Source organism: Prunus persica, chromosome G8 (genome assembly GCF_000346465.2).
Source record: "Prunus persica cultivar Lovell chromosome G8, Prunus_persica_NCBIv2, whole genome shotgun sequence".
NCBI classification, from domain to species: Eukaryota; Viridiplantae; Streptophyta; class Magnoliopsida; order Rosales; family Rosaceae; genus Prunus; species Prunus persica.
In genome coordinates, this window is record NC_034016.1 from 17837538 (window position 1) to 17862811 (window position 25274).

Genomic DNA, 25274 nt, shown 5'->3' on the forward strand with positions numbered 1-25274 from the left:
AATTTGGAGTCAAGTGTGGGGCATGTACAGTGACACCACTTGCACACCTTCTGGTACCGACTCTAAATAAAATGTAAAATAAAAAAGAAAAAAGCCAACGCAAGCATAACGATTCCTAACAATTGATAAATGTGAAATTAACAATGCATTAACGGTTAGAATTCACCCACCTACGAGCTACCGATTGACTGTAACTTTTGTTTCAACCGAGGTAGCTCCGTCTCAAACTTTATTCACCATGCTGGCGTGTATGTAATGTATCTTTTGGGATTAATTTCTTTGCTTTGGTCCCTAGTTACCTTAGTCCACACTTCAAGACAAAGTAAAGAGAAGGGGGTCAAAGGCCATGATTGCGGAATTGTACCAACCAAGAATTAACAACGCCATAGCATTATGATGACATACTACTATAATGTGTCGTTTTCACGTACTTACGCCATAATACCATGTCGTTTTCACTTACTTACGCAATGTTTCAAAGCTTTACGTATCCAGTCCAGGGTTTGCTTTTCTTTCCAGTATAGTTATGTTGAGATCCGACAGTTCGAAGCTTTTACATCTCTCAACTATCACAAACTCCAAAATCACTTCTTCTCACGACCAAAAGAAAGCCTTGTTGTGAGCCATCACCAAAACCCACAACCCATTTCAAACATCCACTCCTTTCACAACTCCAACACAACACTGAATTCCTTCCTACGTACTACCTACCAGATGGGATTAAGCTTTTTATTGGTGGGAGGCGGCAAATTAGTTCTCCTCTATCACCGTCGGCATACAATTATGTGCATTTTTTCTTGACTATGTGTCTATCTATGTCATCGAATCGTACATATAATATAAGATTACGTAATATAAGAGATTAGACATGTGATTCTATAGTAACGACATGTGGTAGCCTTTTGACTTGTGGGTTTCTTCATGGGGGTTAGGCTTTGCACATTGGTTTCATTCACATCCCCTATCATGATCCTCCTATAAGAATTAATTCAATGGTAAAGCTGGTCGATTAGGCTTGGTCAAAAATGGGGTCTTCATTTCAATATTTCATGGCAAGATCATTGCAGTGCACACCTTTTTAATGGATTTGACATGAAACATAAAACAAAACAAATAAATATTTTAATCAAATTTATGTTTGAGACCAAAATAATAAATAAATCCAATTAAGTCGAATTGTCTAGTTTAAATTGCATTAAATCATATTGAAATTCAGAAGAAAAAAAAGAATCAATTGAATGGATTGGATCTTATCATGTACCAAGAGATAGATGATAATCTTTGTTTTCTAAAAATTATATATATTTACTTTCTATGTTATTTCCTCAAGCGATCGATACTAATGTTAAATTAGACACATGTACGGGCAAGGTTGAGGATCAAATAGTATTTCTTGGTATGTATTGTAATCGTATAGTATTGCATTTGCCTTGACTCGCATATACGGAGCATGTGAGAAGGAGCAACGCCAACTTCTGTCGGCTGCTGAATCTTCTCGCAGGACTTGCTGTGGGTATGGGAAGATGGGTGGAGTGGAGTTGATGCACAGTTGGAAGGGCACTTTTGTCACTTAAAAAAAATGCTTTTCACGACGAACAACAATTTGTTGGGAAAGAACAACTTTCGCCGAGAAAGACCTATCCCGAAATAATTCGCTGGGAAAGACCTATTTTGAAAATTTCGCCGGTAAAGATATATCCCGATAAATTTTGTTGGGAGAGGCCAAATTTCACTGGGATAGATCTATCTAGAAAAATTTTGCAGGGAAAGACCTATTTCACAAACTTTCGCCGGAAAAGATCAATCACAAACCAATTTGTTGGGACAGATCAAGTTTTGCCGGGAGAGATAAAAATTTGCCGGGAAAATCTTGAGGCAAGAAAGAAAAAAGCTAGGCTTCACCCAATCTTCCAATCAAAATCTTACACTCATACCCTTAAAAGGTTGGGAATTTCAAGAAACAATCCCTATAAAATTAATCTACCCCGATAAAATTCGCCGGAAAGCACACCGTTTTGATAAAAGTAAAAGGTGCCAATGAAAGTATCTATCTTTACCTGAATGGTAACAGAGAAAAGTTACAGCACAATTACTTGTTCATGCTCAGTACAAAAACACATTCACACTGAAATAAAGTGGTAAAGAGAGCATGATTGGCTCCTTCCATGCAAAAATTAATTTGGTGGAGGCAGCAAGCAACACTAGTTGAAATTTAAAAGAACATTTGCAGAAACATCCTCAAACTTACATTGAATAACAGTAGAAACCCCCCCAATTAGATGGTATTGGCAATTAAGCCAAGCTATAGAAAACATTTTCATTTTCTTCTCTCTCTCTCCTCTGAATTACAGAAAGAATCCAATGTGGTAGCAGCACATACTGGAATTATTGGCTCATCACACATCTGCAGCAGCAGACAAACACAAGCAAAAGGGTTGGTACTTAATAATATTTATATGCCTTCTGTCCTTTAGTTTAATTATGCATGCTTAGTTTTGAAGGATCAAATCATCCGTTGATGTGCGTGATGGATTTTGTTGATCATTTACACAATAATTACCAGCCTTAATTCTCTAGCAATCATCATCAATAATATTGAACCCGAGGCTATATCTGTAATTATGTATAATTATTCAAAAGGTTCTGTCTCCAATTCGAGTACTCCAATCCAACCCTACTAATGTCTTTTTGTGGTGTACTGGTTGTACATACCACGTGCCATGAACGTGGACAAAAAGTTATTACAAGTAAAGTAAAATTTGGCTTCCAAAAATGTTTATATTTTTAAAATTTAGCATCATGTCTACGAACCGAGCTTAATATTAAAACATGAAACAAAAGTGCAACGGTCGGATATCTCACCTCTCAGTCTCAGTTCAGCCCTTGATCATACGTAAATGTGTTTTCTTTTTATAAAAAATTTAGCACGTTATGTTGTCTGACTTTTAATTTAAGACTTTTTTTTAGAATTTTTTCTAAGAGTATTTAGGGTTTTTTTGATGATTAATCTTCTTTTAAATAGATAACGGGATTATGTTTGATGAAATATATGATTGGTTAGGCAAATGGAATTACCTTAACTTTTGTCATCTGCATGACATTAATAACCCAACATCTTTTGTCTAACATCAGCAATGATTTGACAAGCTTGCAAGATCTTCAACATTTATGGCAGAAGCCAAAGAGCATTTCAAACAAAGTGAACAAAGTTGACCCATTTGAACACTGTGAAATGAAAATGCTTCGTTTTGAAACTACCGCGCTCACTTCTTGGTTGACATTATTTTTTGAGAGTCACCAGTTTCTACAACAATCCCTTCAATTTCAGTGGCCTTCTGTGTGGCATTTTCCTATACATATACATACATACGGGGAGCAGAGTTTTACAGAGATATAGTACATTGCAGATCAGTTTGTAAGCACATGAAGAAGTATTATCCTCCTGTCTTCTTCCTTCATGTGAAAATTAAATAAGAAAAAGCTACCTGTGATTTGATGAAAAGTGACTCAGCTGATTCAGAGAGTCAACAATCACTTTCACTTTCTCTCTGAAACCCCTCCATTCATTCACGTTGGGGAGGCAAACTGCCATGAAATCTTGTTGAAGAACAGAAGAATGTTAGGCCCTTTGCCACTTTTAAGGTCTTCCCATTTGTTTAATCAAAACATATATATATATCTAATCTTTAAAAACACAAAGTTTGAAGTCAAATAAAGGATCAAGTGAGAATATGCACACTGCCCTACCAATCTTTAAAGCCTGGTGTTGGGGAACTTTGTGCAGGGGTTTCTGATTGAGGATCTCCTTTAAAATTTCTTCCACTCAGCACACACATTCATAGTGAAGAGGTATAAATCATGATGTTCTTATAGAAGTAAGGGAAAGTTCAAGAACAACTGTAGAACCCCAAATTCCAAAATCCATGTAAACTACTAGGAGGATGTGAGGGGGTGACAATTTTCATGCCACTGCAGTGCTACACCTACTGCACTTGAAATTGTGGGTCTAACAGTAAAAGGACACTTAATGGGCTTAGCTGGACCCATTAGATACATCACATAAAAGAAGGCAAATGGGGACCATTTCTGCATCCCAATTACACAAAATAATGATATCAAATAATACTAAGATTTTCAACTAGCCTACGCTATTTTGCCCTATTTTGCCCCAAATTAAACTGAGCACATCAATTATTTGTACCATCTTTGGGCTTAGGAATTAATCTAGAAATTCTTAATAATCGGTTGAGATGTTACAAATCTTTCGTAAAGTGATAGGTACCGTCTAGTTCAAATGACGAAAGCGATTTGACTTCTTTTTTTTTTGGGTCGAAAGGAAAACTTCATTTGACATATGCATCAAATTTGAGATAAAATTTACAATCTGATTGAATTGTGTGCTTGGTTTTGTACTTAATTGGCAAAGGGATTTTGTTAATTTTGGTTGCAGTCAATTTTGGTTTCTATAATCTGTGATTGTTGGGTAGCTACCTGGAAATTGTAATAAGAATCATTTTCGAGATTTCTGGACAAAAACAGACAACCATATGGAGCAGGGAATGAGTCCCATCCTAGTGGTTTATTCACTCTAAAACTCCAAAAGAGAAAAAGGGGAAATAAGGAAAAGACAGCCAAAAAGGAAATGACCCAACTCTATAATTGCTTGTCCTTTGCTTTATATATACTACTTGAGAATTGAGAGATTGATTTGTATAGGTGAGACAGAAACGGTAAGAAGTGAAAACAAAAAGAAAATATGTGTGTATAATAATGCACATTCATAATTGTAATGATAATAAGAGTGAGTGACATTCCACCTTTACAAAATCATTATTATTTTTGATGGATTTGCCAAATTACATCAAATTAATTTTTGTAAATTGATTCTTTTTTTTCTTTATTTCTCTAAACGTTGTGTGTTTTTAAATACGTAACATTAACTTGATTCGTTTCTTAACCTTAATTTGTGAATTTTCGATTGGAGATCTATTTAATGTCACAACATCTTGTCACACCTACATATTTAAGGTGGCCAAAAAAACTTTGGTTTTTGTGGGACTACATCACAGGCATTAGATTGGTTGTCTAACTGAAAAAAAGGCTCATAGCCCTCTTTATCTTTAGTTCTTTGACCAGTAGGTTGAGATGGAAAACTCAAAAGTTCAAAAGAACACAAGCACGCACGCCCACATGCAAGCAATAGAAGAAGAAACAGCACCAGTAAGAAACAAAACCAAATGAAAATAATTCATACACCATTAACTTCTCACAGAATAGGAAAAATTAAATACCACAATGCACTGACACAGGTACATTGTTTTGTTTTGGTTTTTTTTTTGGACCACTCAAGAATTAATGGTGGGTGTGATGAGGAAGGTAACCTTTCAAAGGTGGGTACTTTGATGGATTTATGATTGGCCCCCTTCCAAGCTAAAACCTGCAACTCTCAAATACCATCAATTAGCTATCCACTTCTCAAAAGAAAAAAAAAACACCCAAATCATCTTTTCAGTCCATATATACTCATGGATTGTCTCCCAGTGGCGCCTACATGGCTTGTGTTTTGAAACCCACTTCTGTCATTACCAAAACTTTACAAAGTTTGAAGATTGTTTGCAGAACACAGAGATGGGAGCTACTTCCATGCACCTCTGTTTCAATCATTGTATGATAATCCATGAAATGGTATTTTGAGATGATGACTTAAAAGGATAATTTTTTTAGGGTTCTTCAAATGTAGGCCATGTCACGTGTAGAAACAAAGGCTCTTAATCACTTGGGTTACAAGTACAAATGAATATTTATAAAAAATAAATAAATTTTAAAAAGTTTCTTTGTCTTCCTTTAGGGCTTGAAATTTGAAATTGTGAGTACTAAGGTGGGGGAAAAGACATGTTACATGTGACAAAAGTTTAACTTATTTGAGAAATTAACTAGACTACTAGTGACTCAAATCAAAACTCATATGAAAAGCAACTTTGATAATACAAGGATGGTTTAGATTGGCCCACCTAGTAATAATCACTCTCTAACTTTTAATGTAATGTAGAAAGGGGAGGAGCGTAGAGATTCCTCAACCACCACCTAAATTGCCACTTTGAGCCTACATTCACTCTCTCCTCTATCACTCACTGAAGGATAGAAGAAGTAGGGCAAAAACCAGTAACGGAGTCAACACTTGACTAAAATCTTCACTGGGGTCTTGCTCTCAGGTTCCTCAAATTTCGCCCTTTTTTTTTTCGTCTTTGGTTCTATTTTCTCCAATATATACTTTCACAAACACCAGCAGCAAAAGTAAGTGTTTGCATATTTGGAGGAAACCAGGGGATATGTGAACCCATAAAAACGTTGGGCAGATCTTGCATTAAGTAGCAAGGTTTGAGCACGGCCCTTGGACCCATTTTGTGAAAATAATCCGAACACATAATAGTATTGGGTCTAAACTATCTGGAAGAAAGAAATTGGGCCTCATAGTTCTTAGAATATATATAATACATTTTGATGATCGTGAAAGCAGAGGTACTGCGATTTCTATTTTCATTTGGCAAAAAGGAAAAGCTTACATCTTGATGTTACAAGAAAGTACGCCACGAACACTATGATTTGAGATTCAGAAATTTGAAAGCATCTCATCTGAATTTTTGCTCTCTAATTGACTATATAAAGAAGCAAAAAATATGGAGATTCTACAAGAACTATGTGAACAATAGAACACAAAAGAAGGAAAGGTGATGCAGGAAAAAACCAATTCAAGTGTAATACCTCTGCATGAGTGTTATCAGGTATCATCAGACTTGTCGATACATACATGGCTTCATTTACAATTATACAATGCTCCTTTTTCAAAAGTAAATGTCAGATTGCTTAGATTGTGCTTTGAGATCTTTCAACTTCTTCAAAATGTTGGTGAAGTAGTCCTGCAGATATTTCTCGAGTGTGACTATGTCTTTTCCGTCAACACCAAGAAGACTAAATGTCTCGTTCATTGGAACAGAGAAAACAGTATCACTTGAAAGAACCTACAAATTCCAAAGAGATTATATTCAGGCTCCAAATGTTGCAAACCAACAATTACAAAACTGCAGTGCAAAAGCCATCAAGAATATAACAACTTGCTTTCACATAAATAAGTGTCAAAAGGCAAAACATAAGAACTTACCTCTGAAAATGCCAATCTATCAGCAACATCATTTGTCCACTCAAAAAGCCTAGTCAGCTGACGGGTTACTCTCAAGACAGAGACTGGGACTGTAGTTACATTTGCCTCTTGCCCCGCAAACCTTTCACACAATGTTATTACCTAAAAGCAAAAGGTACTTTAAGAAAAACCTGCACCTTGTTTCATAGAAATAGCTCAAAAAATTATCTGCTATTATCTATTTCTTAAGATTATAAATGAGTGCTGCTAATATAAATAGTAGATCATAGGGTGTACTCAGTTAATTTTAGGGGTCGTTTAGCAGCACTCATTTATATTTATCCCAAGTTTTGGGATTGATACGTAATCTTTTGGTCAATTTCGTAATAATGGGGTGAGGTACAATCGCTGTTGGAGGAAAGAACAATTTTATACTGTACAAATTAGAGGAGGAAAGAACAATAAAGGGTCTGATGGTGGTACATATTCTTACTCACCTCTTGGGTTGTCCATGCTCGAGGGCCAGCAAATGTGAGAAGCTTCCCATTGACTTTCTCATTTCTTAAAGCTACAAAGGTCAGGCGAGCTACATCCTAATACAAAATGAATGTATTCAGACACCGTGTGTAGAGAGGTAATATAAAATGTGGATTCAATCATCAGGGAAACAATCTAGCATATAACCAACCTGAGTGTCCATGTACGCAATTCTTGTGGGGGCATCTGTTCCCCAAACTGATTTCTCTTCCAATATAGGTACCGCATACTGCCCAATAATCCCCTGAGAAGTGAAAAAGAAAAGATAAACTTTTGCACTTAGTACTAACATCAAAATAGATATTCACAACCGAACACAAGAAACCATAACTATGGGACGATACGGTACATGATTATGATTGTTTTTATGAAATCATGTCCCTGGCTAGATTCTCTTCAGAGCATATGGACAAATCTCCATGTACATGCATATACCGTTTCAGGGTGTGTGCGCTTGTATGCATGCCTGTGTCTGTCAAGTAATTGAAGGATATTTAGACATGCTACTTGTTATCACTCTATCTAAATTAACCGTTCTTTCTGATAAAGAAAGTGAATGGGGGTTGGAGGAGTATCATATGAGACTAATAAGAAGATAAGGAAATTGATTTGAAACATCAAGTTGACAGGTGAAGCACAAACTTGGTTATTCCAGTAACAATATCGTAAAAGAGGAAGTCCAAGTTTCAGTTTGAGTGACACTTACTTGCATGAATCCACATAAACGAATTATAACGTGATTTAGGCCTGAATCCTGGAGAAACTTTTCAGTGCAATACTTGATCTCCATAAGGGGAACTTCGGGATGCTTGTCACAGTTGTGGATAGAATAGAATACAAATTTTTGGATTCCCATTGCTTTTGCACATTGTATAAGAGCAACTTTTCCTTCCCAATCTACCTAAACATAAAAAATGGTCAGAGAAGAAAAAATATACCAGACACGTTATTAAGTCTGATCATATTTTCTGCCATGGATAAAATAGCCCTCATAATCGCCAAGGACCTTGAAATGGAATAGGTAACAAGAATCTCTCAACAACTTTCTGGATTCATTGGGACCATTTATTGAACGGTTACACCTTTTTCAATTTTTTCTTTTTCAGTTTCTTCATTGAACAAGAATAAACACAACAACTTATTGCTGAAAAAAAAAACAAAAAAAACAGAAGCAAGTCCATATGACAATGTCACAACACTGTAAAGCAAGTAGGAAAGGAGCAGTAGACAATGACATTCTTTGATCGAATGTAATGAACTAACTGCTCATCCTATGATCAATGGTAGCCTCAAAAGATGATCTACAGTTGGGAATTAATTTCTAGGCTGATTTAATCTGTTTCTATTGACGAGCAAAGAAACAATTAACTGACAATTAACTGTAGAAACTTACCGTTTTGATGGGCTCCTCCGGACGGCCAGTGGCACAATCAATGACAGTATGAATACCAACCAAAGTTGCAGGTATGGTCTCTGGTTTGCTAAGGTCTGCCTGTTTATCACAATTTTACATCACACATTCAGCAACAAAGTACTTGAATTTCAAAGAAGCAAAACAAATTGTCAAACCAAATATCCCTGATAGTAAGAAAAACCAAGAACCCTAATAGAACTTAAACTATAAACAAGAATTTAGAGTGAAAATTTAGAATTGAAGGGAAGTTGTATTTACATTGACAACAGTAGCACCCCAATCTCTGAGGAAGTCAGCAGGGGCTGGTCTAGGCCTAACCAGGCACCTAACATCATAGCCTTCATCTAATGCTCTTCTCACAATCTGCCTACCCAAAGTCCCAGTGGCACCAACCACTAGAATACTGGTTGGCCTCACAGGAGTCCCTGGAGCAAGATTCACAGCCCCAACCCCTGCCCTGGCCGTACATCTCACTAAACGCCGCGTATTAGTTCCTGCACACACAAAATAAAAAAAATGGGTTCTTTTCAATTTTGTAAAAAGAGCAGCAAAAATTAAAGCTTGCCCAGTAGAAGTAGGAAGATGACGAACCTATAATGGTGGAGCGGGAAGAAGAAGAAGATGATGATGAAGAAGGAAGGAGATGGTCGGCAGCTAACGTACGGCACCATGAGAATGAGCTCTGATATGCCGTCGTTTTGGAGTCATTATGATGATGGAGTTTACCGGGTGTTGCCAGCTGGGTAGGAAGCCTCCAAGCCATTGCTGCCATGTTTGAGGCACTCTCTCTCTCTCTCTCTGTGGCTGACTGGTGGCAGACTCGTTTTCTTCTACAGAGTGAGAAGGAGCAATGGATCCCAATGGTGCCACGTCCTTCTCCAAACTGGATTAGGAATTTAGGATTTTCCACAACGTGTCACAACTTTTGGGGGACTCGATCCGACCCGACGGCCCATAAGCAAAGGTTTCTGTCACTAGGCTGGTTCAAAGCTAAAGCCCAATGTTGGAGACGACGGACTTGGTTGAGACGCGAGAGAGAGGGAGAGAGAGGGAGAAGTTCTTCCACGGGGCAGGTCCTGTAGGATTGTAATTTTAAATTTAATGTTTGCTAGATTCAATTTGGGATGATTGGTTGGGAATTGCGCTAATTGTGAATTTGCAAACTTAAAAATTTTTAAAAATTCAGTTTGGCTTAACTCTCTAAATATTGAGAAAAAAAAAAAAAAACCAACTGGAAATTGAACTGGATATAAACTAGTCCGGGTTAGTCCAATTCTCTTAGGCATTTTATTGAGAAATCGGACTGAATTAAATCGGTTGAATTTTTTCAGTTTCGAGTTTTGAAGAGAATCAGGCCGAATCAAACTATGCCCACCCCTAATGTAAACCCCACTCTCCCAATAATTTGTTAAAAAAAAAAGGTGTCTTGAAACAAACATTTCATCCTCACATCACATGCATTAGAATTTAAAGTTGGACCGTGTGCATTAATGGGTGCAAAGTAGTCCTAATTTACTTGAAGCCAAATCAATATTTAATCAATTGATAAAATCCTTACTAAGCCTCTTATGCAAATCTATTACGATCATGATTCATACACAAAGACTAAGGTTTAAAGTGATTACTTGCAAGTTGCACAAAGACTCACAGCGATAATCCCAATTTTAGGCAAAAGCATTTGCGTGGGTTTTATTTCTGCAATTCTCTTTTCGATTGTTTTTTTTAAGCCAAATTCTTTTCGATTGTTAGTTCATCACTTTCAATGGCTTGTCGGCCACATCTCGGATATTGTAATTTATATATACTATTTTCTTTTGTTTCAACAATTGTTGCCCATGGGGTCAAAAGAAGATGGTCATTGCTCACATCTCATTTTTTAAATAAAAAACTAGGATACATTTTTATTTTATTATCCTCAGTTTCGACTTTTACTCGGAAATTGTAGAAAAGAAAGAACACAAAAGCTAAAGTTGGTAAATCACGCTCCTCTATATTTTAATTTATTTATTACTATTATATATTCGGTCGGATTTTCTAATTAAATTTTTTCTGATATAATCTGCTTGATTTTTCCTCTACTTAGATATATCCATATTATAATAACAATATGTTTACGATCATTTACATACTAGGAATCCGACATACCAATCAAAGTGCATTATAAAATGCCTTTAGCTTTCTTTCTTTTCTTTTTTGTTTTGGTACTTTTATTTTGCTGTTGAAATTCAATTTGGACTTTTGTTTTCTTCTCCCGGGAGCTCCACTGAAAATAGAGTATTTCGTTTCTTTTTTGTATGGAGCACATTTGACGGTGGAAGACTAGAAGTCTACCACTAGAAAATTTCCTTGCATTAGGATGTGGTTTTCTTCGAAGCTTCTTCCCATAGGGTTGTAGTTGTTGGTCATTGTGTATGAAAACCTCCCGATGAATTCCAACTCAAAAGCAAAGGTTTGTACGTGAAGCGTGTAAAGGGAGGGCCATTGTGTTGTCACTCCCATATGCCTTTTTCTTTTCCTTAGGTCCTGTTTGGTTCACGAAATAGATTTGATGAGAAATCACTTCCCATGTTATTTCTTCAGAAATGAGAATGAAAAATTCATTTTCCATGTTTGGTAATGTCGGGAAAGTAACCGGGAGATTTCACTTTGTTTTCTTTCCCAAGTTTGTTTTGAGTAAGAATGGAAAACAAAGTTTGTATAATTTTCTAATTATACCCATATTAAATCAAATAAAAAAAGAATGCATTTAATGATACGTTGTAATTATAAATTGTTCATAAAGACAAAATAGTCATGAAAATTGTGCATTGAATATTGGCTCATTTTCCTAAACTTTCACATGAGAAGGGAAAACAAAACCCAAGTTAAGATGAGGGCTTCACTTTCTCATGTGCCAGGCAACCATTTTCCATGCCTAGACTTACCAAACATAGAAAAGCAATTGAATTCCCATTCTCAAGCCTCATTTTCCATGAACCAACAGAGCCTTAGTGTGTGAATGCCTAAATCTTTCTCTTTAGTTTAGTGGGCAATTATTTCACTTCTAATTTTTCCATCCCTGATGATTTTCCTAGAACCTTTCGTAACTAATTAGTTGTGTAGTCTTGTAGCTTCTGCTTCTATTTGTATGTCGTCCTCTAATTCTCAACATCCCTCCAAGCAATACATAGTGCTCATGTTATTCTCAATATCTATCAACCTCAATTTCCTCGCAAGAAAAAAAAAAACTATCGAACTATAGTGAGTTATTCTCATTCATTATTGTTATTTAATATTCATGTTTATTATTATCTATTTTACATATTTGGTGGTATTATATTTTAAATTGTGTCAATTAAGTACTTAGTCAATGAGATGTGTTTTTTAATCTGTATATTCTTTATTTGGGCACTTACATATGTGTTTATTGTTTTTTAATTCATTATTAAAGACTTTATATGCTTCCATCATATTTTGTTACATTTGTTTAATTATTAGTCCATGCAGATTCTATTTGAGTCTTACACAAAGGATTCTATATTTAATGTAAGTTTACAAACTTATATTTATATTATTTTAATTTATACAAAAGTGTTTTTTATGTGAACAGATGGTACATGTGAGAACCAAATAATATTTGCTTGTTAATTCTTTAAAGTAATTAAGAAATGTTGTATAATTATTCTCTATGATAATTTTAATATATTTAATGTTATTTATTATTTAATTATTTAATTGTTTTATTATTCATTATTAGATTGTATTATTTCATATTATTTGTCATAATTAATTGACATATACGATGCAATTGAGGGGTCTATTCTCTATTGTGTAATGCGTTGTCACTTCAACAAAAATCCACAGAACTTCGTACGTAAAGCGTGTAAAGAGGGGAGCCATTGTGCTTTGAATTTTTGTCCACCAACACTGATTGGCTAAATATTTCACTTATCGTTTTCCATCTCTGATTATTTTTTATATATTTATAAGTCATCTCTGATTATTTTCCTGGACCCATTTTGTCGATTTGTGCATGTCAAGTCATGTCAAGTCAGCTTTGTACAATTTCTAAGAAACCACTGCTTTCTATCTTTCTTTCTAAACAACAAATCAATATCTACATCCAATTTGGAGATTTTTTTTTATACCTCATTTCTCATTCTGAATATTTACATCCTATTTGGAGCTAGCCCAGATACGTGTTTTGACTTGTAAGTTGCAGGTTTTGGATACGGATATGAATTCTTCTTCTTCTTCTGTTCCTTTTTCTGCTCCTCTTCAAGAAAAGTACGATGTGTTTCTTAGTTTCAGAGGTGAAGACACACGCGATACTTTTACCAGCCATCTTCACAAGGATTTACTTCGGAAGAACATTGACACCTACATAGATCGCAGGCTCGAGAGAGGAGATGAAATTGCTCCTGCCCTTCTAAAAGCAATCGAGAGATCGAAAATTGCACTAGTCATTTTCTCAAAAGACTATGCTTCTTCCGCATGGTGTTTGAAAGAACTTGTGCATATACTTGGATGCAAGAAAAGCCATGGACAGATTGTTATACCCATTTTTTATCGCATAGATCCATCACATGTACGAAAACAGCAGGGAACTTGTGCACTTGAAGATCGTCCACTTAAGCGCAGCAGTAGGGATGAGGATGAGGTGGCCAACTGGAGGGCTGCTTTGGAGGAAGCAGCCAATATGTCTGGGTTTCATTATTCCAGCAAAACAGGGTAACTAACTCTCTAATTTGTATCAATTTCTACTTTTTATTATTTCATTCATACTGTACTCATACTATTGTTTGTCTTTCGTAACGATATTTGCCAGGAGGACAGAGGCCGATTTTGTTGAGGAAGTTGTCCAAGATGTTTTGACCAAATTGAATCGGGAATCGTCAAGTGATTTGAGGGGCCTGTTTGGAATTCAAAGGAAAATTGACAAAATTGAGTCGTTATTATGCTTGGATTCACCAGGTGTTTGCTGTGTAGGTATTTGGGGCATGGGTGGTATTGGCAAGACTACCCTTGCTGATGCTGTATTTCACAGGCAGTGGCAGTCCTCAAAATTTGAAGCTGCTTGTTTTCTCGCAAATGTCAGGGAGAAATCCGAAAAAACGGATGGACTAAATGAGTTGCGAAATACACTTGTTCGTGAATTATTGAAGGATAAAGATGTAAATATCAACACTCCGTCTGTTCCACCTCATATTCAAGATAGGCTCAGGCGTACAAAGGCGTTCATTGTTCTTGATGACGTGAATGCTCGAGAACACCTAGAAGTTCTTGTTGGTGATGATGATCGGTTTTGCCAAGGAAGTCGAATCATGGTAACTGCTAGAGATAAAGGCCTGCTTGAGCAAAAAATTGACCTTGAAAAGATATACAATGTTGAGGGATTAGGTTCTGATGAAGCTCTTGAGCTCTTTCACTCGCATGCTTTTGGAAATAAGTCCCCAACAACAGATTACACTGAGTTGTCAAGAGAGGTGGTGGATTATATTAAGGGCATTCCATTAGCTCTTAAAGTTATGGGGTCCTCATTCCGTCGTTGCAAGAGCAAACAAGAGTGGGAAGTTCAATGGAAAAAAGTGAAACGAGTTCCAATCGGAGAAATTCAGAAAGTGTTGAGAGTAAGTTACGATGGATTAGACGACAATGAGAAGGAGATATTTCTTGATGTAGCATGTTTTCATAAAGGCTATTTGAGGAAAAGTGTAGAAAAAATGTTAGATGGTTGTGATTTCTTTGGGGAAGCGGGAATCAATGACCTTATTGATAGGTCTCTCATATCAATTTCACAAGATATGGTGTTAAAAAAAGCGAAAGAGGAATACTCAGGACGGATAGTAGAGATGCAGTCAGTAGAACGGATAGGGATGCATGATTTGGTGCAGGAAATGGGTAGGGCAATTGCTCAAAAACAAGGCAGTAGGTTGTTTAATGCAGATGATGTCTATAAAGCGTTGACAAATAACCAGGTACGTAGTAATATTCACATTTACAATAAACAAGTCAGATTATTCCTACAAATGTAATTTTGATTAAACTTTTTTTTGTATATTATATTCACATTTATATTTACTCTTGATTGTCAGAGAGATGGACATGTTCAAGCCATATCCTTTGACTTGAATATGATTGGAAAGCCACACTTGAAAGATGCGAACTTCAAAAAGATGTATCAACTCAGATGGCTACGTGTTAGTTATCCATATCTTTTGAGTGGTTCTCTTCATCTTCCCAATTCTCTTAGATATCTTTACTGGCAGGGATATCCTTTAGAATCTTTGCCATCAAAATTTTCTGCTCAAAATCTTCTTGTCCTTGATACGCCGTACAGTGAATTTGGGGTGCCACTGTGGAATGAAGACCAGGTATATTATATATGTTTATTTTAGTTCTTGTATAAGATGTGGCCTAGAAAGTAATAATCTACAAGCTAATAAGTTATTAATTCTGTTTAATTTGTTACAGAGTCCAGTGAATTTAAAACGTATCAATCTTTTTTGGTCCAAACGTCTAACTGAAGTCCCAAATCTCTCTCGGAGTCTAAATATTGAGCATATAAATCTGCGAGGCTGTGAAAGTTTGGTTGAAATTCCTTCGTATTTTCAACATCTTGGCAAGCTTACTTATCTTCGCCTTGGGCTGTGCGCAAATCTCAAAAATCTTCCCGAGATGCCATGCAATCTTGAATTCTTAGATTTGTCTAGGACAGCAATAGAGGAATTGCCTTCATCAGTTTGGTCTCACGAAAAAATATCTCGCTTAGATATTAAATATTGTAAACACCTTAAGAGTCTTCCAAGCAACACTTGTAAACTGAAACTCTCGAGTTCTTTTAGTCTAGAGGGCTGCGTATCTCTTTGCGAGTTTTGGGAGCTTCCCAGGGGTACAACAGTGCTAGAGTTGAGTAGTACAACAATAAAAGAATTGAGGAATGAATCAATAGAGTCTGTTATTGGTCTCACTGCAATTAACCTGAACGATTGCGAAAGCCTTGTGAGTCTCCCAACGAACATTTGGAAGTTGAAATCTCTGGAGAGTCTTGATCTCATTCGTTGCTCCAAATTTCAATTCTTCCCAGAAATCTCAGAGGCTATGGAACATCTGGAGTTTCTAAATTTATCAGGTACAATGGTTAAAGAGGTACCCAAATCAATTGGAAATCTAGTTGCGCTTCGAAAATTACACATGGTTGAGTGCAGTATACAAGAAATCCCTGATGACCTTTTTAGCTTAACCTCATTACAAGAGTTAGATCTAAGTTTGACCGAAATTAAGAGCATACCTGCAAGCATCAAACAAGCTGCTCAGCTGTCTCACCTGTGCCTCAATGGTTGCAAGAGCCTTGAATCTTTACCAGAGCTCCCCCCATTATTGCAATGTCTTGAAGCAAAAGATTGCGTGTCACTGAGGACAGTGTCAAGTTCAAGCACTGCACTCGCACAAGGTTGGGAAAAATATATATTTTCTCAAGGGCTTCATGAGAAACATATATTTTCTGATTGCAGAAAGTTGGATGAGAATGCACGAAGCAACATATTCGGTGATGCACAACTCAGAATTATGCGAATGGCAACTGCGTCGTCGAAGTTTAAAGAAGACAAAATTGAACAACCATCATATGATTCGGATGATAGCTATGATGATTTTGAAGAGGTCTCTCTCTCTCTCTCTCTCTCTCTCTCTCTCTCTCTCTCTCACTTCTGTTGAAGAAGTTGCTCTTTGTTTTTCACGAGTTTAATAACTATGATCTCCATATCCATGCTACAGGGATTTTTACGCAAGAGATCTTTCGTTGCCATTAGATGTTCAGGGAGTGAAATTCCAAATTGGTTCAGCCATAAAAGTGAGGGATGTTCAATAAAGATTGAGCTTCCTCGTGATTGGTTTAGCACAGATTTCTTGGGTTTCGCTCTATCTCTTGTTGTTGACTTTGCTCCATGGGGTATGCAGCTTTTATGCAAGTTCAACTTCAAAACTAGTAATGGTGAAAGCCATGAAGTCAACCATCCTTTGTCTAGTCTGCACCCGAAAAATTTCATTACAAGGGAGTTATTTTCTTGTGATGAGGTGTTTGTGTGGTGGCATGATAATTTCTTTGAAGAAGTTGTAGAGGGAGCTCAAAGCCCCACTGCGTTTTACAAACTTGTTACTGAGGTCAATGTGGACTTCACCGTATGGACTTCACCGTTGAAAAAGTGTGGGATATGTCTGTTGTATGGCAAAGATGCTGAGATGATAAAGCAGAGGGCTTTGTAGATCAAGCCGATATCCCTAAATTCATAATTTCAGTTTATTTGAGCTGTTTGCAAGACTTGTGGCTGAGGATGCTTTTTGAGTTTCTTAGGCTTAGGGATGTCTTTCTTGTTTTAACCCTTCGTCCTCTCCATCGCCAAGCTTTTTGTCTGAGGATGCTTTTGAGTTTAGTTTCTCACGGTCATGCCCCATGTAATTTTCTTCATTGAATTCAAGTATTAAATTGTTAAAAGTTAACAGTATTAAATTTTGCATCAATTGGATTTCTGCTTCAACTTGGAATGGCTTCATTCTTAATCATAAAAGGGAAATTGGCACCTTTCTTCAGTTTGCATTTCTTAAATGAAATACGTTTTTCTATCAACGTCACCATAAAGCAATTGCTAAAGATTAAAATTTTTGAGAGATGAAGAAAGCAGGGCCATCGTTGGGCTCAATGCCTATCATAGAACACGTACTTTAAAGGTACAAAAGAAGAGCAAGGATTATATAAACATTCTTTCGACCCAAAAAAAAAAAATTTCATATAAACATTCCTGCCTTACGGCAAGAATCATCAGAGAAAATGTTTTAAAAAAAAAAAAATAGAGCAAAAGATGTTCCAGTAGCTTCATTTACAAGTTTCAAAATCTGAATATTGACTAAATTACGACTCCGTTCTGTTACTCCAATGCTGATGCTGCTGCTACAGAGGCCTTCTATGTACATTGTGCGCCCTTGTTATTACCACCCTTCAGTGTAACAAAATCAATCTTGTGCGCACAAGTAACCTATCAAAACAAACCAGCAAAGAATTTTGGTGATGAATTTGTTTGGACAAATCAGCTAACTCGCGGAGGTGGAGATCCAGTCTAGTCTTCTCCTAATTAATTCAGTCTAGTCTGAAAAGAACTCTTCAAGTTCTGGTTCGTCAGGTTTAAGTAAAAGACCTGGATCTGAAACTCTTACACTAGGCAGCACTTTACCCTGAGAACGATTTATGTTCATTTCCGTATAATCAATCTCAGACCAATCCTGCTCATCCTCAGTTATTTGCTCGTCTGTCACGTAACCACTGTCCTTTTTCATGTCATCCTCCTTATGTATGTTCTGGCTGTCATAACTTTCATTTTGAGGAATTGGAACTTCATTGGACCTTGTGCTAGATGCTCTACATATGCAGGCTGCTGGGTTTTCATGGAACTCACCCCTGCCAGGCTTTATCTCATTTGGCTCTCCCATGAATCCAATTTGACTAGTTCGAAGCTTGGAGGCAAATTCTTCCCAAGTCATGTTATTACGATTCATGAACAACGGAGACAGTTTTTTAGCATTTGGACGGATTGTTGGTTTATGACCAAAGTATCTCCTGCATCAGTAAGCAAACTAGTTATAAACCAAAACATGATCAAATCAAACCCTTCCACCAGAAGACAGAAATGTATCCTTGAACTCAAGTTTTAATACCTTCGACCAGCTAACATTCTAGCCATATTGCCGTTGTTGTTGGTGATGAAAACATCACTTTCATCACAAACAATAAAGTCAAGTGCAGCCATTCGAGAAGAGAAGGATGAAAATGGTGTCAACTCCTCTTTACTTGCTATAGTCTCTTTTGAGTGGAAGTTTGGGAAAAGTTTCTTCAGTGGTGCCAACGTCTCTTCACCTCCGTATACTTCACCTGATGCCACATACAAGTGAATATCACTTCCAAAACCCAGTGCTCTAAGCATAAGGCCAACTTCCTCTGGAGTTAGCGGGCATCTGCCATGTCTTCGTACCTTGTCAGGGTTGCTTGCCTGCATGCAATATAACCCCAAAAATCAAATGTAGTTATAATGCAGATATACAAATTATATAAAACAGGTCGCTATTGAATGACATCATTCAAGGCATCAGTGAAGCCTTACATGTAAAGTTTTCCACCTTTTCCGAATTTTCCCAAGTTCTTTCCTTTCTTTTTCTCCTCCACCAAAATCACATCCAGAAAATGCCAGCATATCAGGCTCAAACCTATAGCATGGTCTACCAATATCAGAAACTTTTTCCTATGCACTCCAAAAGAATTTGGAAAACTCTAGCACAAAACCTATTCCACCTATCAAAACAAACTAAATAGAGGCTTTTGTGCTGTACAACCCACCCGTACATATAGCATGCTAAAGAAAACAAAATTCAATCATTTTTCAAGACAAAACAAACATTAACTCTACAAAGAAATTATCTGCACAAGCAAGTATTCTGTCGAAGGCATAACTTGCTCACAGTACATTAGCATGTACAATAGGAAAAAAAATACTTAAGCAGCTAAATTTTTTTTGCAATTTACCTCAAATGCAGGGCAATGAAATGCTTGCTTTTCATCCTCATTCTATCAACCAACTTTTTCCCCATTTCATTAATAAGGTCAGTAAACTTCAAGGCATGATAATTTGCTCTACACCTAAGCTTTTGTAAATTTGAATCCAACTTATTTGAAAGCCTGTAATCAAACTTTGTGAGCTGAACAGCCTGCACATTAGAAAGCATAATAAACAACTGTAAATTCTATATAACCTGAAAAGGCACTCATTCAAGCACCAGAAGTTTTTCTTCCTCGGTTATATGCACCAGCATATGATGATTAACGAATTCTTTACAAAAATGTGGTAGGTTCTCCTGAAAGACACTTACATGCTTTTTATTAAGAACAGGCACTAAACGATTCTGGTAGCATTTTGCATTGCACTTCCTTGGGACACGCATGGTATATGGACTCATTGGTTTTCCGGCCTTTGTTGGAAGCTGTTTAATGATTTCAACATCTTTTGATAGAGATGATATAAACCAGTCTACATCAAAGATTTCATCAAAGTTGCTGCACCAAATACCCAAATAACAATATTAATCCACTGACTGTTTTGCTTACATTTAACTTGACAGTAGTTTTTTATCTGTGATATGGTGAAACTGACCTGGAATCCTTCCAAAATGATTTCTGGTCCAGCTTGGGAACAACAAGGGTAGCATTCAAGATATAAGCTGCAACAACAGCATCAGTTATCTGTAACAGAATCAGGAAAGGAAGCATCAGATGCTGATTCAGCAGCAAAAACATGCAAGATTACAAACCAGTCTTGTCACTCAGGGAATGAAAAAGTTACAAAGTACAATCAACTAGTCCTATACAAGAGCTACTTATAACAATCCAAAATTAGACTAAGAAAGAAGCAAAACAAACCACAATGTTCTTTGAACTAAATTTCTTTTAAGCCTTTACATGAACAAATTAGACCAATAAGTTAGCCTTAAATGGAAGAAAACTAAGATGGGATTTGATTGGATTACTATGCAGCTCCAGCTCAATCAAAAAACTAACCCCTGTTCTTTGTTGGTTTAAGCCTCCACTAGTAGCAATCAACAAGTAGCGATTCGAATGTGTTTTCACATCAGCAGCTGCAACATTGAAGACATTGGTTTTGTAAATCGAAAGCCTCAGATAAGTTAAGAGCCTAATAATCAAAATTAAAGTCTCCTATAAATTCATCACAGATCATAGAATCGATTCAATTACGACGTCATGACTCATGAAATTAACAAAACAAGACTTCAATCAATGCTGCTATGCATATTCCAGATTAAGAAGAATTATCAAGTTTTAATTGAATCTCAGTCTGAATATCAAATTTAAAAAAATATGGGTTGAGAAATTATCAAGTTAAGAGAAACTAGAAAGCTTCTTCATTAGATAGAAAGAAAGAAAGAAAGGAAAAAGAGCAGAAATGAAATAAGTAATATCTAATATACTTTACTTGCAAAGTTATCGGCGGCATTGCTGCAACAGTGGAACATATCCGATTTCCTTGTGCTCCATAAATCTCGACCTGAGCTCCCTCCACTCTCCTAAAAATAACAAAATCAAAACGAAAATAAATTAAATTGAATTCTACACAAATCAACATCTTTTATTGGAGCTCCATTAAATTAAATATCGTACCGGAACACGAAACGTGGCCGTTTCATCCGAGTTCGACCGGGCCTCAACGACGCCATTGTCATCCTGAGCTCAAAAACCACAAGAAATTGTCCCTAAAATGTAAAATCATTACAAACCGTGAAAACCGGAATGAGAGGTCATCAAGAGCGTGCTTGCGTACCGAGGAATGGTAGTGACGCAAGAGCGAGAGGTGATCGTGGTGATGCAGAACCGGAGACGGAGCGAGGAGAGAGAAGGCGGCGAGGAGGAGTAGGAGGCAACCAGAGACGGCGGAGACGAGGGGGAACACGTGGTGGCGGAGACGGCGGAGGTGTCGCCGGAGAACGGCGGTTCTGAAAACGACGCCGCTGAGGGGGGTGACGTTGATGACGCTGTTCATGTTGATGCTGCTGTGGCCGTTGCTTACGTCTCTCTTCTTCTTCTTCATTGCTGGTGTTGTTGTTGCAGAGCAAGAGAAGAAACGAAGTCGTTGTATTTGAAGCTGGAGGAGGAGAAGAACATCAGGTGATTATTGTGTGAGAAGAGAAGAGTCTCGCTGTGGCGACGAGTGATGCTTCGACGACGGCGTTTTGAGCCTCCTCGTCATGTACACTTTCCCCCGCAAGAAAACAAACAATCTTCACCAAAAAGGCCCTCCCCTAAAACCCATCGCGCGCGCGTAATTGTTAATGGGTTTCGTTTGGGTGTGTTCTGCTCGGAGAGTATTAATGTCCGAATGGTGATGATGATGTGTTTGATGTGTAGTGTGGGATGAGTTAAACGATTCCTAAAACTTTGGTACGAGCGCCATACACATAAAGTCCAACAATCTTTATTTATTTCCGGCAAGATCTTTGTTTCTCCGTCACTCCTCACGTGCAACTCACGTGCTCAATGACCTTTTCTCTCTTTATTTTATTTTATTTCCTCCGACGACAAATGGACTCCAAAGGCCAGCACAAGCGCGTGCCTCAGCCGTTCCATCACTGAATGCCGGCCTTTCCGTCGCAGCAGGAGCGATTGATTCTTTCGCGTGCCTCTGCGCGCGTGATGCTGCTCTTGTAGCCCCTCTAATTGTCGTTTAGGACTTGTTAATAACGATTACGATGTGATTTAAGTGCGTGCTTATTGTCGTTTAGTGCGTTTGACGTTTCAAAAACCTGGTGGTTTAACGAAACGGATCAGCAGCATGGTCATTGGTCAAACCATAATTATCTTTAAAAGATTTGACCAAACTTATAATAATAAGAAAAGTTGGGTATAAATGTTTGGGCCTAAATTTGGCACGCCAAAAGACAGGCCCATGGTGAAATTACCTGCCCAGCCCAAAAATTTGAGGGTAACAAAATTAGGATCCAGACAGGTTGGGCTTCAGGCCAGGATGTCAAAAACAAAAAAACCAGGCCCAAGAAAGACCAACGTGGAAACTATCACTTGGGCTTCAAGAATCAGTCCATAAATTTTGTTGGGTTCAAACTCAAGGGAATTAAAAAACACACCCACGTGACTGCCTCAGCTTTGAAAAGTCAGCAATTCCAACTAAGTTAAAAATATGAGAGAGACATCTCTGAAACACTGCTAGCAGAAGATCAAAAACTCATCTGTGATCGGAGATTTTGCTCCAAAAAGCAAATACACCATCTTCCAAAGAATTCACAGGTCACGCTTTCTAAATTAGAACGGGAAACAGGGAGCTGTTCAGAAAATACAAAAGAAAAACCAACCGCCATAAAAAGCCCACACAGACGGTGGCGTTGATTAAAATAGAAAGCTGCTACCCAGGAAACCAGGGAAGGGACTGATTTAGAAGGTGACTACTGAGAGCTATCTACCATGATTGATAAAAATCCCTTTTACTTTACATTATAGAAGATCTTTTTACTACCCATTATTTTAAATTAAAACCACCTCCCCAAGAGGGTCTCTTATAAAAACAGAAGTAGGCAAGGAAGACAAGGACAACACATTTTTTCATCAATCAATCAAAAATAACAACAAGAAAACAACCAAAAGCTCACTTGGGTTCCAAGAGAAACCAGCTTTAGATCACAATTCCAAAGTTCAGACTTAGAAAATAAGTCTTCTAAAATGATATCTCTCTCGTTACAAATTTGGTTCAGCAAAAGCCAAAGCAAGCAGAGTTTGAGTTTTCACAAACGTGGAGACCTCAGCAAACTTATGAAGAATCCTGCTCAAGCAGAACAACGCTCGTAGTGCAATCCCTAGCCTACCAAACCTTCGAGAATAGCCACTTCTGCCCCTTCAAACTGAAGAAGCAGCAGTTCTGCCCACTCAAAAGCCTCACGAAGCATGAAGTAAACATAAAGCTCTGCCAAAATCGAACTTTGGTATCGATTTATAGCTCAGCCTAGCATCTGAAGTCACGAAGCAGTACGGACCGGCCCAGGTGCGTCCAGTCCAGCCCAAGCTAGAGTCTTCCATTCAAGCAGAAACGGAGTTCCGGCCGCCTTTTAACCTTCCTAGCGTCGATATGCATATTTATTGTTTTGTAAAAGGCAGTTCTGCCTAAAACAGCCCAACTTCTATCGAATATTTTTGGCCAGAACAGCCATTTGATACTGAGATAAATTATGAAAGTCTTTACCAGTCTTAGGCAAGAAAAGAACTTACTTGGGAGATATTCCTCACCCAAATTCACAATCATTTGTTTTAGAAGTTAGTAACTTGGGGCGCAAGTTATCCACTCTAAAAGAAGTCTGCTAGGATTTACATTTCTAGCAGTGACACGCTCACACACCAAAGAAAGCTGACTTGTCGACCAACCAATGGTCTCCAAGCCAGTGGGGAACTTCGCCCTTCCATCTCAGGAATAAACACGAAAACGGGTGAACAATAAATTTAGAGAAAAACAAAGTCTAGAGCTCTGTGTTTTGTGGATTATTTTGTGTGTGCCAAATTGGGTTTTATATGATAAGGACACAGATTAGGGTGTGAACACAATTTTTTTTTCTTAATTAGTTGTTAATTAGGTAAAAATAAAGATAATTGTTAGTTAATGGGGTTAGTTGAACGATAATTTAATTAAAATTATTGGGGGATGCATGATGTACCTAACGCTTGGCTAGGGTAGGTTGTACTTGGTGATTAAGACATTGAAGGAAGGAGGAGAAAATGAGAAAATGTCAAGAGGCAGAGATGGTGATTAATTAACCACATGGGTGACTGAAAAGGAAAGAAAGATGATTAGGGAGGGACCATTTTGTCAGCATTTTAAATTACATAACAAATAATAGAGATTTGACAGTTTGTTGGGGCTGTTGGAGATCTAGAAGCCTATCCATGCAAAAGCTCTTTTGAACCTATGGGAAGGAGGGTTTTGCTTGTGTCAATCTCCTACTCATAATCGTGAGAAATTTAATCGTTGATGTAACGTTAGTTTATATAGAAGATTGATCGTAATATATGTCAAGATAATAATTCTCTTAATTTAGAAATAACATGTTAGAAAAATTTCACTAGTTGAGATGGTTAATGCCACAAATGAACAAAACATGAGTCATTTTCTTATATGAATATATTGTCAGAAATTTAAGGTGAGCGCAATCATAGCGTTATCGTGGCAATGATGCTTTGAATTAAAATAGGCCATGGATATTGCACTATTTGGGATGTCAAAGAAGGGTCGTTTTGTTTTGTAAGTAACACGATTAGACTCCAAAAAGCCTCATTTCAAAGAAAAATAGGTTTCTTTTAACATATACTCACCACAAACAATTTTAGAATTAGACTCCATAAGCTCAACTTTATCTCCCTCAACAACAAAAATTACGCTTATAAAGTTTGAATTGGTCTTTTGTCTTCATATACATGTATGAGTAAAACTTTTATAAAGTGAATGTGTTGTGCTTGCCTCTTACATAAAGAGTGTGAGACTCACAAATTCCTAAAGATGATTCCATATGCCTATAATTGTGAAGACGGGCACATTAGTTTGGTTTCACACCTTTTTCGTTTTCGTGTAGGTATTGTTTATCTTGATCAGATTACAT

General features: G+C 37.2%; 3 protein-coding genes across 4 annotated transcripts; 1 reads left to right on the plus strand and 2 right to left on the minus strand.

The window, feature by feature from the left end:
• LOC18768363 (uncharacterized protein ycf39) lies at positions 6618-9951 on the minus strand. Its single transcript, XM_007200997.2, has 8 exons — positions 9681-9951; positions 9348-9583; positions 9069-9167; positions 8382-8576; positions 7827-7919; positions 7636-7731; positions 7160-7300; positions 6618-7019 (listed from the first exon to the last, which is right to left on the minus strand). The coding sequence occupies exons 1-8, from the start codon at positions 9859-9861 to the stop codon at positions 6843-6845; spliced, it is 1218 nt and encodes a 405-aa protein (XP_007201059.1). The 5' UTR covers positions 9862-9951; the 3' UTR covers positions 6618-6842.
• LOC18767545 (TMV resistance protein N) lies at positions 13124-17607 on the plus strand. Of its 2 annotated transcripts, none has more exons than XM_020570188.1 (5): positions 13124-13799; positions 13897-15046; positions 15164-15442; positions 15543-16730; positions 16845-17607. In XM_020570188.1, exons 1-5 carry the CDS (start codon positions 13306-13308, stop codon positions 17331-17333), a joined length of 3600 nt encoding a protein of 1199 aa, XP_020425777.1. In that variant the 5' UTR covers positions 13124-13305; the 3' UTR covers positions 17334-17607. The 2 variants fall into 2 exon arrangements, with proteins under 2 accessions (XP_020425777.1, XP_020425778.1); XM_020570189.1 differs by having other exon boundaries at positions 13900-15046.
• LOC109950620 (uncharacterized protein At1g04910) lies at positions 17738-22028 on the minus strand. The gene is made up of 10 exons (XM_020570190.1): positions 21446-22028; positions 21286-21348; positions 21101-21191; positions 20668-20744; positions 20264-20352; positions 19983-20166; positions 19639-19820; positions 19220-19322; positions 18777-19108; positions 17738-18678 (listed from the first exon to the last, which is right to left on the minus strand). The coding sequence occupies exons 1-10, from the start codon at positions 21710-21712 to the stop codon at positions 18207-18209; spliced, it is 1860 nt and encodes a 619-aa protein (XP_020425779.1). The 5' UTR covers positions 21713-22028; the 3' UTR covers positions 17738-18206.